We start from the raw sequence: 15,767 nt of genomic DNA on the forward strand, positions 1-15,767 counted from the left end.
AAGTTGTTTCAGCTTTGGCTATGAGGAGCTCTTTCAGGCTGGTTATTGTGTCCCCTTGATATGCTCTGTTCTTTTTGATTTTTGAGCACTTATTACTTCCTGGTACTATAAGATGCTCCAATCCTACAATCACCCTTTTTTTCCAACGAGTTGCCCACTCCCTTGTGGAGTTTTTAAAAATCTGGGTTCATGGAATTTATGCTAGAACTACTGAGTCAATCCCTGGGGCAAGATCTAGGTACAGGCATTTTAACAAGCTCCCAAGTTGGTCACAGTGCGGCAGTGAGTTTGCTGGTGACCCTTAGGAGTCACTGATGTATGTAACTTGAACCAAAGGTGGACAAAGTAGGCCACGTGACAGAAATACCCTGGAGGTCAACATGAATGGCATTTACAGGCAGATGGGCCTCCGAGTTGGAGAAGATTGTAAGGGTGTTTTTTAGGCCATTTAAATTTATTCATTTACCTGTTCATGGATTCAGACAGAATCAGGCAGCACTGAGTAAGTTCCAGGCCCATGACCTCACCACTGTGGAGATGCCAGACAAGGACAGAGAGGCACCCACAACTGAGTCAACCCGCAGGCACACCTCATTTCTTCCAGGTGTCCCAGATGCAAGATTAATCTGGTGTTAGCTTGAGTACAGAGAACACATAACTAGAAACATCATTCTCTTCCTTTAAAGAAAGGCATTGGATGGTCTGTTTCCTTTTCAAGACTAAAAGAGCCAACGTGTACCCCCAGAAGCCAGTGCCGCTAGGCTGTGGACAGACAAGTATCCTATCCACAAGGAGAAAGGCAGAAACAGACTTGGGGATGGGTTAGTAGGGTTTGTCCACCACATCAGTACCTGTGTATTTCTTTCTAGTTATTTTCCCCTAGAACTTGACAATTTGGGAACCACAGTACATTTGGTTGTCGTATCTCCCCGGCCTCCTCTGTTCCGTGACTCTTTTTTAGTCTTCTGTTGTTTTTACGATCCTGAAAGTTTTGAGAAATGCTGGCCAGGTCTCCTGTAGAATATCCCCCAATCTGAGTTTGTCTCATGGTTTTCTCATGATTAAACTGGTGGTTAAGGGGAAGAAAGCTGTAGGGGTAAAGATTTTTGGGAACTTTTTTTTTTTTTTTGGCTCTGTCACCCAGGCTGGCGTGCAATGGCCTGATCATAGCTCACTGCAGGCTTGAACTCCTGGGCTCAAGTGATCCTCCCACCTCAACCTCCTGAGTAGCTGGAGCTTCAGGCATGCACCACCACCTAATTTTTTTTTTTTTTTCTTTTCTGTAGAGGCAGGGGTCTTGTGATTTTGCCCAGGCTGGGTCTTGAACTGGCCTCAAGCGATTCTCCTGCCTCACCCTCCCAAAGTACTGGGATTACAGGCATGAGCCCCTGTGTCCAGCGCTAAAATTCATTTAATACTCAGAATTATCTTATTCCTTTGCTGTGAATTCCAGTTGTGGCAGGTGACAATGGGTGGCATGATCTGTGCAGATATCTTGGGGTAGAGGGGTGAATCTAATACTTGTGTTGTGAATGAAACCAGATAATAATTTCCGTTTCCACACGTGGAAGCAAACCATTGACGCTTTTCCATTCTCTCCCCAGCTTCTTCCTGGAGAAGAATATGTTTGTTTTCTTCTTGAACATCTTGCGGCAAAAGTCAGGCCGTTATGTGTGCGTTCAGCTGCTGCAGACCTTGAACATCCTCTTTGAGAATATCAGTCACGAGACCTCACTTTGTAAGGACATTCCTTGGTATTTGCCTCTGTACTGCTGGGCATCTAGCAGGGTGAAGTTTAGCATGGTTTTCTCTGTGTTTACTGAGTATATTAGTCTACTTGGGCTATCCTAACAAAGTACCATAGACTGAATGGGTTAAACAATAGAGATTTGTTTTCTCACTGTTCTGGAGGATAGAAGTCCAGGATTGCCCAGGCATGGTGTCTCATCCCTGTAACCCCAGCACCTTAGGAGGCCAAGGTAGGCAGATCACTTGAGCTCAGGAGTTTGAGAACAGCCTGGACAACAAGGTGAAACCCCACCTCTACAAAAAACCATAAAAATTAGCTGGGCGTGGTGGTGTGCGCCTGTAGTCCCAGCTACTCAGGAGGCTGAGGCAGGGAGATTGATTAAGTCAAGGAAATTGAGGCTGCAGTGAGCCGTGATTGTGCCACTGCACTCCAGCCTGGGTGACAGAGCAGGACCTCATCTCCAATCAAAAATAGTTCAAGATCAGGTTGCCATCAGGGTCGGTTTCTGGTGAAGGCTCTCTTCCTGGCTTGCAGACGGCCACCCTCTTGCTGTACGTGGCCTTTCATCTTTGTGCGAGTGCAGAGAGATTGAGAGGGTGCTAGCTCGTGTCTCTTCCTCCTTCTATGGGGACTCCGGTCCTATTGGATGAGAGCCCCCACCCTTATGACCTCATTAACCTTAATTACCTCCCCAAAGGCCCTGTCCTCAAATACAGTCACAATGGGCGTTAGAGCTTCAACGCAGGAACCTGAGGGGGACACAGTTCAGTCCCTAACCCTGTGTTTGTTTCTGTGTGTTGGGTACTATGAGAGGGTTCCCCTCTACTGATGGTGCTGGGGGTGTTTGCACTTCTTCTTTATAACTTGCTGTTAAAGAGTTGGGGTCACTGAATCATCAGCCAGTGGAATAAGCACTGGAAGAAGCAAGACAAGGAATCTCGGCCAGAGAGCAGGCAAGGGTGTGGGCATTGGTACCAACCCTCCTGCTTCAGTCCCTCCACCCAGCTAGTGAGTGTGTGACTCTGAACTTCTTACCTGCCCTCACTAAGCCTCAGTTTCTTCATCCGTAACAACCACCCCGAGAGGCAGGTGCTGTCAGTGCTTTCATTTTAACACCCAGGCGCCAGCTGTAGCAAAGCCAGAAGAGAGAAGGGGTTTCATCCCAGGTGATTAGCTCAGTGGTCTTCAGTGAGGGGACATATGGCATCATCAAAAACATTCTTGGGGGTGCTGCTGACATCTAGTGGATAGAAGGTGGGGATGCTGCTATACATTAAGGACAGGCCCCCCACAACAGGGAATTACCCAGCCCAAATTGTCCCCAGTGCCGAGGCTGATAAACGCTGGTTTGGTTCCTAATCCTCCATGCTAGACCGCTAGCTTTGTTATTCCAAGGTGACTTCACCAAGCCCTGGCCCTGCCCGCCAGAAGTGGGGGACAGGTGGCCAAATGTCTATATCAGAGGCAGGCTCTCAGTCCCCAGGACAGGTCTGAAAAAAGTCTGCAGTGGGCAGAAAGAGGTAGATAGAGATGGTGGCATTCCTCTGGTCAAGAGGGAGAGGAGAAAGGGCTGCTGAGTGATGGCTCTTGCAGCTGCCGCTAGGTGGTGCTGCTGCCTCAGAGACGCCTTATGCTTCCCAGTGACCGCAGGTTGACAAATGTGGGCCGACTCCTGTCTCCCTAAATGGTTTCCCTTGTTACCAGTGCCTGTTTCACTGGGTGTGAAATGACTGCGGTTTCTGAAAGCTCTGAGGGGAAGATCCAGCTCAGTGGCACAGCTCCTGGACTCAGACTAAACCAGGTCCCAGGCCCAGTTCTGCCCCACACTTGCTCCCTGCGTGTAACTGGACAGTAAAGGCTCTGAGCTGCTGTTTGTGCATCTGTCAAGAGGAGAGCACAGTGGCTGTGGCATAGAGTGGCTGGGCGTGAGCGTGAGAGCAGGTGTTCAGAGCAAGGCACAGGGTCTGGCAGATAGGACATGGCCATGGATCAATTTTATCCTTTAAGGCAGCATCACCCTCAGTGTCCCTGCCCTGGGAAGCCTCTCAAAGCCCAGCTAGGCACAGGGTGACTGGATTGAGATGGGAGTGAGGCAATCAAAACTTACGACTTTTAGAGGCTTTCTCTGAATTATGTGGCTTTTAAAAATTATATATATTTAATGTGTACAACTTGATTTAATATATACACACAAAAAATATGTGTACATTGTGAAATAATCACTGTAGTCAAGTGAATTAACTACCCATCACCTCACATTTGTGTGTGGGGGGTATGTGCATGCACATTGTGTGATGAAAATATGTCAGATCTGCCCTGTTAGCAGATTTCACGTCTGTAACACAATAGGATGAAGTGTAGTCACTGTACTGTACGCGAGCGCTCTGGAACTTACTCATCGTGCAAGGTACCCTTTGATCAGTGTCTCCCCATTTCCCTCCTCCCCAGTCCCTGGTAACCACCCTTTGACTCTCTGCTTCTATGAATTTGACTGTCTTAGATTCTCCCTATAAGTGAGATCATGCAGTATGCGTGGCTCTTCTTGTCCTGGCACCAAAAAGGGTACCCTGCTGTGGGAAACCCAGGTCGATGCCCCTGGCTTTATAGCCCCTTCACCACAGTGCTTTTATAAGCCCTTCAAAAAGGGTAGACATCATTGCACATTGACAGAACTTGGATTTGTAAGGGGTGAAGAGGATAGACGACCTTTGCTTTTATTTTTATTTTCTAACCACAGAAGAAAAAATGTCCTCATTGTTAAACAACAAAAAGCCAAATGTTAGAAAAATATAAAGTCAAGTTTCTGCAGAATTTCACCCTAACAATTCATTGTGCACCAGCCATTCTGCTGTTTGCTTTTCTTTTTCCTAGCCACCCAGTGTATCTTAGATCTCATTGTCCCATTCTGTAACCCTGCCTGGTTTGGCTTAGGAGTGGCAGCTTGTTGTGCCATAATCTATTTAACCTGACCATGGGCGTTTAGGTGGTTTCCAGCTTTTCACTATTACAAGCAGCCATTTCACAAATGCACCTGTTGCCTGCTGGGGTTAGTGACCTAAGTGACAGAGTCCCGAGAGACTGAGATTACGTACAGGCTCCCGGGTTTATTAGAAAAGGATACCACAGAAAGTCAGCCACACAGTGAGGGGGTAGTAGAAAAATCCCAGCCTGATAATAGAGGTGCCTCCAACTGTCCTATGGTGGCCCCCCACCACCCACAGAGTCATCTCTTGGAGGCCCTGGAAAAGTCCCTGCTGGGGAGTGGAGGGAGCCTGTGGCTGTCCTAGCTCCAGGGTGCAGCTAAGAGACTCAGTTGTACGTCTGAAGCTCCCAGTATGGCGTCTGTGCTGCTGGTGGTCTGGAAGCCACTAACCAGTCACAGCAGGGCTCAGTAAGAAACCCCAACAGCTCCTTATCCTGCCAGCCCATTACCCCTCCCTCCTTCTCTCCCAGCAAGAGCCAGAATGATACAGAAAGAAAAATAAGTGCTCTGGGTATCAGAATCACCTGGGCAACATGTTACCCATGTTAGACTCCAGGTGGATAAATAAACTGGACTATTCAGAGAATGTAATACTCTATAGCAAAAAGGAAAAGAAAAAAAGGAGTGGACTACTAACATCGCATACACAGCAAACTGGAAAGCCCTCAAATGTGGTAATAAGCGAAAGGAGCCAGACATAGAAAGTGTGTGTACTGTCTGCTTCCAGTAGATGAGGTTCATGGACCAGCAAAATGAGTCTAATGTGCTAGAAGCAGAATAAGGGTTGCGTTGGGGTAGCAGGTACTGACTGGGCAGGGGCGTGAGGAAGCCTTCTGGAGAGCTGGAAATGTCAGATGTGGGATCTGGATGGTGCTTACACCGTGTGTATATGTAAAAATTTATCATGCTGGATACTTAGAGTTTGTGAGGTATATCTATGTATGTAAAACACATACGTATGTTGTATCAGTCCATTGAGAATCATTCTCAATGGACTGATACAACATACGTATGTGTTTTACATACATAGATATACTCAAGGCTGGGTAATTTATAAGGGAAAGAGGTTTAATTGACTTACAATTCAGCGTTGCTGGGGAGGCCTCAGGAAACTTACAATCATGGCAGAAGGGGAAGCAGACACATCCTTCTTCACATGGCAGCAGCAAGGAGAAGAATGAGTGCTCAGCAAAGGGGAAAGCCCCTTATAAAACCATCACATCTCGTGAAAACTCACTCTCATGAGAACAGGATGGGGGACACCACCCCCATGATTCAATTATCTCCTCCTGGTCCCTCTCACAACATGTGGGGATTATGGGAACTACAATTCAAGATGAGACTTAGTTGGGGACACAGCCACACCATATCATACATGTACATGTATGTATATTTCCACATATGTCAAACTGTCCACTTAGGATTTGTGATGTATATAACCCCATCTTAAGAAACATTAAGATTCCTAAGATTCTGCCCTAGACCCGTTGACTCCTTGCTTGGAGGGATCCCCAAGCACTGCCTCAGGAGTTGTTATGCTCAGCAGATTTTGAAAACCGCTCTTCTGAGACTACAGACCGCACAGCCTGTCTGCCATGCCTGCTCAGAGTGCACAGTGGCTTTTCTGAATGCAGTGGCTTTCCCGGAGAACTGGCTGCCAGGGAGGACCACGCCACGGGCCCACACTGTGGCTTCTGTCACGATCCCGGGCTCCCAGATTCCTCTTTGTGGTGTTTTTGATGATTCCCAACAGACCGTTGAGTAATACTTTGATTGACCTCAGTTAGGTACCTCAACGGCTCCAGATAACTTAATGGTTTATTTCCTCTTCACCCAAGAGCAACTGTGTTCAGTCTCGGAACATGAGAGAGATTTTCTTTGTTTGTTTTGTTTTTAGAGACAGGTCTCACCCTGTCGCCTAGGCTAGACTCCAGTGATACGATCATGGTTCACTGCAGCCTTGAACTTCTGGGCTCAAGCTGGGACTACAGGCGCACACCATCACACCTGGCTAAAGCTGAGATTTTGAATCTCCACATAACAGTAATAAGAAGAAGAATGGCCGTTAACATTATCGAGTGCTTGCATTGTGGCCCATACTGTCCATTCATACAGCCAGTGAATCAGTGATTACGACTACTACTACTGTCCTGAGTGCTTTCTGTGCATTTTCTCCATTCATCCTTACCACAACTTCATGAGGAAGTTTTGGCTTCATGGAACTGGGGCGTGGGGAGGGTGGGCAGTTTGCCCAAGGTCATAACACAGCTAGGAAGTGGCAGGGGTGAGATGTGGACACAGGCAGGCCAGTCCAAGTCCACGATTGAACCCAGAGCCTCCCAAACATGAGCACGTGTGGGGAGCCGTGCACACTTCTTACATGCAGAGTGCTGGGCCCACCCCTGGAGATTCTGACTCCGTGATGCAGGGCCAGGGCCCAACATCCTGCAGGTCTGACAAGCTCCAGGGTTGCTGTGCTGCCCATCTGAGGACAAGACTCTGAGTAACAAGGCTCCAAACCATGCCCCCAGCAGGTGTCAATCTTGTTCTGCATTTAGCTGTCCTGGGGGCCGGGCAGGTGAGCTGGTGCAACAGCAGCCTGAAGGATAGGTGATGGGACAGCAGTGCCTGCCTTGCAGGTGGCTGGCAAGAACACAGAGGGAAATATGCCTGGCAAAGGCCCAACACCGATATCGAACTGTAGGCCATAGGCTGCAGCTGACTGATAGACGTGTTTTTTGCTGGCCAGCACAGCCTTAAAAGCTAGTTTATTCAGTGGCGAACACGTCAGGATCAGGAGATGCAGTGTTGGAATCTGGTTTTGCCTCTCTTCACAGTTGAAAGCACTCACCATACTGGCCTGCATTTCTGTAGGGCCAGGGGCTGGGAGCTGGGGAGTGGGGGTTGTTCTTCAGTTGACCCCAGTGCCCTTGGGCCCTCATCACCCAGTTTTCATTATTGGGCCTCCATAATGCATGACAAACTCTGACATCAGACCTAAGTTTGAATCCCTTCTCTGTGACTGTCTCTGTGCACGGGTAAGTTAACGTCTCTGAGATGTTTTTGCTCATCTGCAAAATGGGAAGAATGAGGAGGATCATGTGATGGTTGATGGTCATGTAAAGCACTCAGCCCAGTGGCCGGCTTATAGTAGGGATTCAGCAGAAAGTGACCTTTATGAAATCATGTTGCTATATAAGGAGGAAAAAAACCCTAGTGTGGCCTGTTGTGGCATTCAGAGTTAATGTGATTTGTGATGGCAGAAGTGGGCAGCTTTTTACCCTCATCCATGGGTGGTTTGTGAAAATGCCCACACACCAGCTAATCTCCCCCTACTCCGAGCTCTTTGTTGAACTTTGCCATCAATGAAAAGAAAATGTTGGAGTGTTTTTTAAATTTATTTGGTGTGGGAGGGCGGGGAAGGGCTGTTCTCCGGTGATGCCTTTGAACTTCCTGGTGACTGTGCATCAAAGATGATCTTTTTGCTGGTTAAAAGTTAAGCTCTTCCCAGTTAGCGTGTTTAATCCCAGCAACCCAGAGGCTTACCTAATTCAAGTACATTAATGTGATCATCTGCTTGTTACCTGGCTTATCTTTTCCCCAGCGAGAGTTAACCTGTTTTGTTTGTTTGTTTGTTTTTCCCCTTTAGATTATTTGCTGTCAAATAACTATGTAAATTCTATCATCGTTCATAAATTTGACTTTTCTGATGAGGAGATTATGGCCTATTATATATCGTTCCTGAAAACGCTTTCATTAAAACTCAACAACCACACTGTCCATTTCTTTTATAATGAGGTAAGTAATTGCCAGAGGGGCACATGTGGGTATAAAGCTAAACTAGTTATGGCAGTGCCTTAGATCTGGATGATCTCGTGTCTGTTTACAAAGCTCTTATATGCTTATTAGGATTTTCACGGCAACACTTTTGACTTTGGCATGCTTAAAAAATTTTTTTTAATTAAATAAGTTACCTTTCTATTAAAAAAATTTAATTCTTTGTAGAGACAGGGTCTTATTATGTTTCCCAGGTTGGTCTTGAACTCCGGGGCACAAGCGATCCTCCTACCTTGGCCTCCCAAAGTGTTAGGATTACAGGCGTGAGCCACAGCACCTGGCCAGCCTTTCCATTTTTAAAGTAAAATTCCGTTTGTTCTGAGAGCTTTATACTTGGCAGAGAGGAGACATGCCCAAATGTTGTCTTGGGGAAGTGTTGCCCTGTGGGAAAAAAAGGAACTGCAGTCAGGACTGGCTTTGTCACTTCCCTGCTGTGTCACCTTCAGGAAGTCCCAGTCCCTTTCTGAACCTCAGTTTCCTCATCTGAGAAATGAGGATAAGAATATATATCTTGTAGGGTTATTAGGGGTTGAATTAAATGAGATGATGTCTTCAAAGTGCCTAGTATGTACGTAGCTCCCTACAATCATAGACGTTGCTATTCTTGATAAGATAACGTCCCTGACATTCTTTGGGAGAATTATTAAAATGAACAACTTAAATAAGTTGCTCCTGTCCTGACACCTAAAAGGAGTTTGAACAATAGGGTCAATGTATCTCCCATACTGAAAGGTCCAGGCACTGGCCATGCTGGGGCTGGTTCATCCTGTGCTTCAACCATATCAGCGAGGACCCAGGCTCTCCCATCTTGCTGCTCTGCTGGCTATATGGTTGGCATCCATCCTCAAGTGCAACCCGTCATGGTCACAGGGTGGCTGCCGCTGCCAAAATGCCTGATGAGATCACTTCCCTTCTTGTGTCCCTTTCTAACTTCCAAAGAAAATTTTCCCAGAAGGCTCCCACCAGCCTTCCCGTCATGTTTCCCTGCATCCCACTGAGTACTTCTTAGGTGTCAGGTGCTGGGGTAAGCATGGGACCAGAAATGATCTCATTTAGTCCTGGAAACCATAAAGTAGATGTTATTATCCCCATTTTATAGATGTAGAAACAGAGGTTTAGAAATACTACATTGCACAGGTTAGAAGTGGTAGAACAAGGCCAGGCGCGTTGGTTCACGCCTGTAATCCCAGCACTTTGGGAGGCCGAGGCGGGTGGATCACGAGGTCAGGAGATCGAGACCATCCTGGCTAACACGGTGAAACCCCATCTCTACTAAAAATACAAAATATTAGCCGGGTGTGGTGGCGGGCGCCTGCAGTCCCAGCTACTCGGGAGGCTGAGGCAGGAGAATGGCGTGAACCCGGGAGGCGGAGCTTGCAGTGAGCTGAGATCATGCCACTGCACTCCAGCCTGGGCAACAGAGCGAGACTCCATCTCAAAAAAAAAAAAAAAAGAAGTGATAGAACAGGTAATGAACCCAGTTGTGACATTATTTGGACTCTTTTTTTTTTTTTTTTTTTTTAAATTATAATTTTAAAATAGAGATGAGGTCTTGTCACATTGCCCAGGCTGGTCTGAACCTCCTGACCTCAAGTGATCCTCCCTCCGTGGTCTCCCAAAGTGCTGGGATTCTGGGCATGAGCCACCACTCCCAGCCAATGAATCAGTGATTACTACTACTACCACTACTACTGCTCTTTTTTCTTTTTTTTTCTTTTTTTCTTTTTTTTTCTGAGATAGGGTCTTGTTCTGTTGCCCAACCTGGAGTGCAGTGGCATGATCACAGCTCACTGCAGCCTCCAACTCCTGAGCTCAAGCCAGCCTCCCACTTCAGCCTCCCAAGTAGCTGGTACTATGGGTGTGCACCACCACACGGACTTGGACGTTTTTCTGTTTCTTCTGTGGCTTTGCCTTCCCATCCCTTTCCACATTCCCCATTGGGAATGAACCACTGACTTAACTGTTCACATTGGCAATTTTTTTTTTTTTTTGGCTTTTTCTGAAGTTTCTGATGGAATTCAGAGAGTTGGGGTGAGGCCAGGCCTGGCTTATGGGCTTGTAATTTGTTTTCCTTATTTCTTTTGTTTTAGCACACCAATGACTTTGCCCTGTACACAGAAGCCATCAAGTTTTTCAACCACCCTGAAAGCATGGTTAGAATTGCTGTAAGAACCATAACTTTGAACGTTTATAAAGGTAAGTGTCCTCGTGGGCTTGTGTCTCGGCTGATTTCTGACTTGGCAGCAAGCGCTCCCGTGTGTGTGCGTATGGCTCTCTGATTGTCACGAGGGAGCGCAATGATGATGAGCAGTGCCAGCTTCTCTCATGAAAAACTTGGAATCCCCTAGCATTTAGCTGGCCGCTCATGGAAATCCTTGCCTTCTCCAGGCATGTGGAAGTCTTGCTCATGCTGCTACATGGAAGTAGGATGTCCTGAGAGGCACGTGTGGGATTCAGAGTGACTATGTTTTGACTATGTTTTAGAATTTGAGAAAGCAAAATTGTCTTTTTAATGTGTCATTTAAATTTTTGTGTCTTGGCTTCTGAAATATACTTTAATACAGCTAAGGGGTAATTTGACTTTTAAGTAATATTTAAAAGCATGTCACATTGTGAACAGCAGGGGGCAATGTTGTATTCCCAACAGGCTGCAAAGCCCAGCACTAACAAATTCCTCCTTTCCCTCAAGATGTTCTTAATGCCCAAAACATTGCCCCAGGGAAAAAGCTATTCCCCCACTCTCTGCTGCACTGACACGAAGTCCGCCTGGCCACAGGTTTCCTGAACTGGAATTGCCCTTCCAAGGCAATGCTTGGAAGTTCTCTGCCTAATGCCTGGGTTATTTTCCCTGGAGTCACCACAGTAGAGATGGGACTATTTTCTCAGGGATGAAAGGGCTTTGACTTTCATGAGTCAAAATGTTATTACTCCCTAATGAGGGTGGGGGCACCTCAGGGACTCACTTCAGCCTGGCACTGGGCTTACATTAAATTTAAGAACCTTTCTAGGAGCCCAGCTGGACCCATTCAGGGTCGCAAACTGAGGGCCTGTGGGCCATATCCAACCATCAGACGTGTTTTAATTGGCTTAGTTTTTGAAAAAATATGTAGTTGCCAGTATTTAAAAATTGAGAGGTCTTCCATGATAATCTGGATTTGCACCTTGAAGATTCAGATTTGGTAGTTGAAGCCCACAGTCCTGCAGGGGTAGGGGGTCAGCTGGCACAGAAGCAGCTGCCCCTTTGGGGTCAAGGCCCATGCTCCCAGGTCACATGCTGGACCTCTGGCCACCAGCCAACCTGGCAGGTTTCTAAGTGTGTGACCCTGGTCCAAGCCACAGTTGGTTCTGCTGCCTCCTGCTCTGTTTTCTGCTGTCCCCTTCTAACCTTATCTCTCTGTGCAGATGCCTCCCGCCCTAGCCTCTCTCCCCCTGAGCAGCTCTCTCACCTTCCCAGGTCCTAATCCTGTTAACTGTTGTCTGTTTTTTGCCTTTCCTTCAATGACGATTCCTGTGTTCCTTATTCCAGTGTCATGTAAGTTATTAACCTCTGGTTTTCCGCTTTCTTAATTTATCCTTATGTATAAATACAGGAACCTTGCTTGAGAATGATGTAATTCTCAGTGTAGTCTAGCTCAATCTGCTACTGATAAGTAGGCTCTCCCATGCACTAATAATGTTTAGCCCAGCTAATTTAAGTGTAAAATATCATAAGAACTGCCTTGATGACTATAGTTTTATGAATAAGATAAACATTTTTAAGTATTTCCAGGAAAGACAGACAATTTCAGATTATAGCAGAGGGCTTTTTCATTGTGGTTTTTGGGTTTTGCTTTGTTTTTGTTTTTTTTTTAAATCTTCCCCAAGTTATTTTTGGTAGCTTGACTTTTTTTTCTTCTGTGAATTTTCTCAGTGGATAACCAGGCCATGCTGCACTACATCCGAGATAAAACTGCTGTTCCTTACTTCTCCAATTTGGTCTGGTTCATTGGGAGCCACGTGATCGAACTTGATGACTGCGTGCAGACAGATGAGGAGTAAGTGACACCCCCAGGGCCACTCAGTAGACAGACAGGGTGGTTACGGGAGAATTCTGTTTTCATCAAGAAAAAACAAACACATTAACAGCACTCCCCTACCTCTGTGTAGCCTGTACTTCCGTACTCTAAAAGGTCCTGCTCACCTATTTGTAATAATGAAACGCTGGAAACAACTCAGAGGCCTCCCAGAGCAGGCGGGGTAAATCAATTCATTACAGCCATAGATGGGGCTGCTAGACAGCTGGTGAGAAGGTCACGGGGCTCTGTCAGCTGATGAATGCATTAACATAATGTAGTCTATCTGTACGATGGAATAGTGTTTGGCGATAAAAAGGAATAGAGCGGGCCAGGTGCAGTGGCTCATACCTGTAATCTCAGCACTTTGGGAGGCCGAGACGGGTGGATCACGAAGTCAAGAGATCGAGACCGTCCTGGCCAACACGGTGAAACACCGTCTCTATTAAAAATACAAAAATTAGCTGGGTGTAGTGGCGCACGCCCGTAGTCCCAGCTACTTGGGAGGCTGAGGCAGGAGAATTGCTTGAACCCGGGAGGAGATCCTGCCACTGCACTCCAGCCTGGCAAAAGAGCAAGACTCAGTCTCAAAAAAAAAAAAAAAAAAAAAGGAATGAAGTGCTGACACTTGGTATGGCGTAGATGAACCTCAAAAGCATTATTCTTAGTGAAATGCCCAAAATAGGTGAATCTATAGGGGCGGAAAGTAGATTGGTGGCTAGGATGTTGTGTGGGGACTTAGGAAGCAACTGCTAATGAGTATTGGGCTTTTTTTTCTTTTTTGAGACACAGTATTGCTCTGTCACCCAGGCTGGAGAGCAATGGGGTGATCATGGCTCACTGCAGCCTTGACCTCCTAGGTTTAAGCAGTCCTCCTGCCTCAGCCTCCCAGGTAGCTAAGACCACGAGGCCTAGGCCACCAAGCTCAGCTAATTTTCTTGATTTTTAGTAGAGATGGGGTTTCGCCATGTTGCTCAGGCTGATCTTGCATTCCTGGGCCCAAGCAATCCTCCTGTCTTGGCCTCCCAAAGTGCTAGGATTACAGGTGTGAGACACATATCCAGCCAAGTAAGGGGCTGCTTGCTTTTTTTTTTTTTTTTGAGTCAGAGTCTTGCTCTGTCACCCAGGCTGGAGTGCAGTGGTGCAGTCTCGGCTCACTGCACCTCCACCTCCTGGTTTCAGGTGATTCTCCTGCCTTAGCCTCTGAAGTAGCTGGGATTACAGGCGTGCGCCACCACACCCGTCTAATTTTTGTATTTTTAGTACAGACGGGGTTTTACCATATCGGCCAGGCTGGTCTTGAACTTCTGACCTCATGATCCGCCCATCTTGGCCTCCCAGAAGTGCTGGGATTACAGGCGTGAGCCACCGCGCCTGGCCGTAAGGGGCTTTTTTCACAGGGGGATAGCAGTGTTCTAAAATCGACTGCGATCATGGTTGGGCAACTCTGTGAATCTACCAAAAACCATGACATTGTCTACTTTAAATAATTGAATGTTATGGCACGTGAATTATACTTCGATAAATCTCTTTTAAAAAAGAGATTAGGATGATGCTTTTGTCCTCAGAGGGATGATTAGAAGTTCCAGAGCAGGATTTCTTTCCCTTGGCTCTATTTACCTCTTAAACTGGGTACCATTGTTGTGGGGGCTGTCCTGTGCATTGTGGGCTTTTTACGAACATCGCTGACCTCTCTACCTGCTAGATGCCAGTAACACCCCTCCCTAGTCGCACTAACCAAAAATGTCCCCAGACATTGCCAAATGTCCCCTTTAAGGCAAAATCACCCTCACTTGAGAACCACTGCTCCAGGGTGACAGCTTTGCCCAGGCCTGGTGAGAGGTGCATCTAAATGGGGTCAGGATGCTAAAGGGATCCGATGAGAAGTGTCCTGGGGGACGGGAGCTAGGCAGATAGAATATGAGATCTGATATGGGGGAAGAAGCAAGAATGGGTAATGGCAGACCCAGCGGAGCAATTGGGAAAGCCAGAAGCCTTATGGATTTAAACAGTCGTGGATGCAAGACATAATGAGACACTTAACTACAGAAAGAGCAAAGTTGTACAAGCAAGGAAATGAAATCATAGTCCTCTATTTGGCTCCACGGCGAATGTTATGACATCAACCCCAATTACTGATGACTACTTCGGGGAAAGGGGCAGAGAAAACAGAAGAGTTCTGTCATAACAGGAGGTCAATAGATAATACCTAAAATGGCTCAATTGCAAAATAGAAGTCCATGCAGACTTTCTAGAAATATGGGAGGAAGTAGCTGTAGAAACAAGTAACTGCCTCTGGACAGTGGGGAGAAGTGGAGGAGGGCTGGGTGTGGTGGCTCACACCTGTAATCCCAGCACTTTGGGAGGCTGAGGTGGGCAGATCACTTGAGGCCAGGAATTGGAGACCAGCCTGGCCCCATCTCTACTAAAAATACAAAAATTAGTCAGACATAGTAGTGCACCCCTGTAATCCCAGCTACTAGGGAGGCCAAGGCACAAGAATTGCTCGAACCTAGGAGGCGGAGGTTGCAGTGAGCTGAGATTGCACCACTGTACTCCAGCCTAGGCGACAGAGCAATACACTGTCTCAAAGAGAAAAACAAATAATGGAGGATGCGAGCCTGGGCCAGGAGCTGCTCTTTTTCGTTATCAACTTATCAATGCTATTTGAGTTTTAAACCTAGCTACATGTATTACTTTGATTTTTTTTAAACCAAAGTATTAAAAAGTGAGGTATTTTAAATATACCATTAGAGAAAATGTTCCAAAGTATCTTCTTAAGTGGGAGAAAAGTACAAAACATTGTGCATAAATGTTCTAGGCCTCAGGCGCACGATGGGTTCGTAGACATTCATATACTATTAGGCTTTACAACATATATTTGCTATAAATATTTAGCAAATATTTTTTTTTCTTTTCTTTTTTGAGATGGAGTCTTGCTCTGTCACCGAGGGTGGAGTGCAATAGTGCAGTCTTGGCTCACTGTAACCCACCTCCCAGATTCAAGTGATTCTCTTGCCTCAGCCTCCTGAATAGCTGGGACTACAGGTGCGTGCCACCACACCTGGCTAATTTTTTTTTTTCTTGTATTTTTAGTACAGAGGGGGTTTCACCATGTTGGCGAGGTTGGTGTCAAACTCATGAC

General features: G+C 46.5%; 1 protein-coding gene across 17 annotated transcripts in view; it reads left to right on the plus strand.

Moving 5' to 3' along the window:
- Nucleotides 1-15,767, plus strand: part of CLEC16A (C-type lectin domain containing 16A) — a 238,351-nt gene that overhangs the window by 15,814 nt on the left and 206,770 nt on the right. For 12 of the 17 annotated variants that reach the window (XR_012429259.1, XM_065537629.2, XM_065537627.2 and 9 more), the window contains exons 3-6: nt 1,605-1,738; nt 8,383-8,531; nt 10,661-10,766; nt 12,481-12,604. Coding sequence is in view for 16 of the 17 variants with exons in the window: in XM_065537629.2 (XP_065393701.1) it covers nt 1,605-1,738; nt 8,383-8,531; nt 10,661-10,766; nt 12,481-12,604 (513 nt within the window). In the remaining variant the exon portion in view is untranslated. The remainder of the gene's footprint in view (nt 1-1,604; nt 1,739-8,382; nt 8,532-10,660; nt 10,767-12,480; nt 12,605-15,767) is intronic. The other 5 variants (XM_074027769.1, XM_065537628.2, XM_074027766.1 and 2 more) reach the window with 1 other exon arrangement.

The sequence above is a fragment of the Macaca fascicularis genome, chromosome 20 (assembly GCF_037993035.2).
Source record: "Macaca fascicularis isolate 582-1 chromosome 20, T2T-MFA8v1.1".
In the NCBI taxonomy this organism is placed as follows: Eukaryota; Metazoa; Chordata; class Mammalia; order Primates; family Cercopithecidae; genus Macaca; species Macaca fascicularis.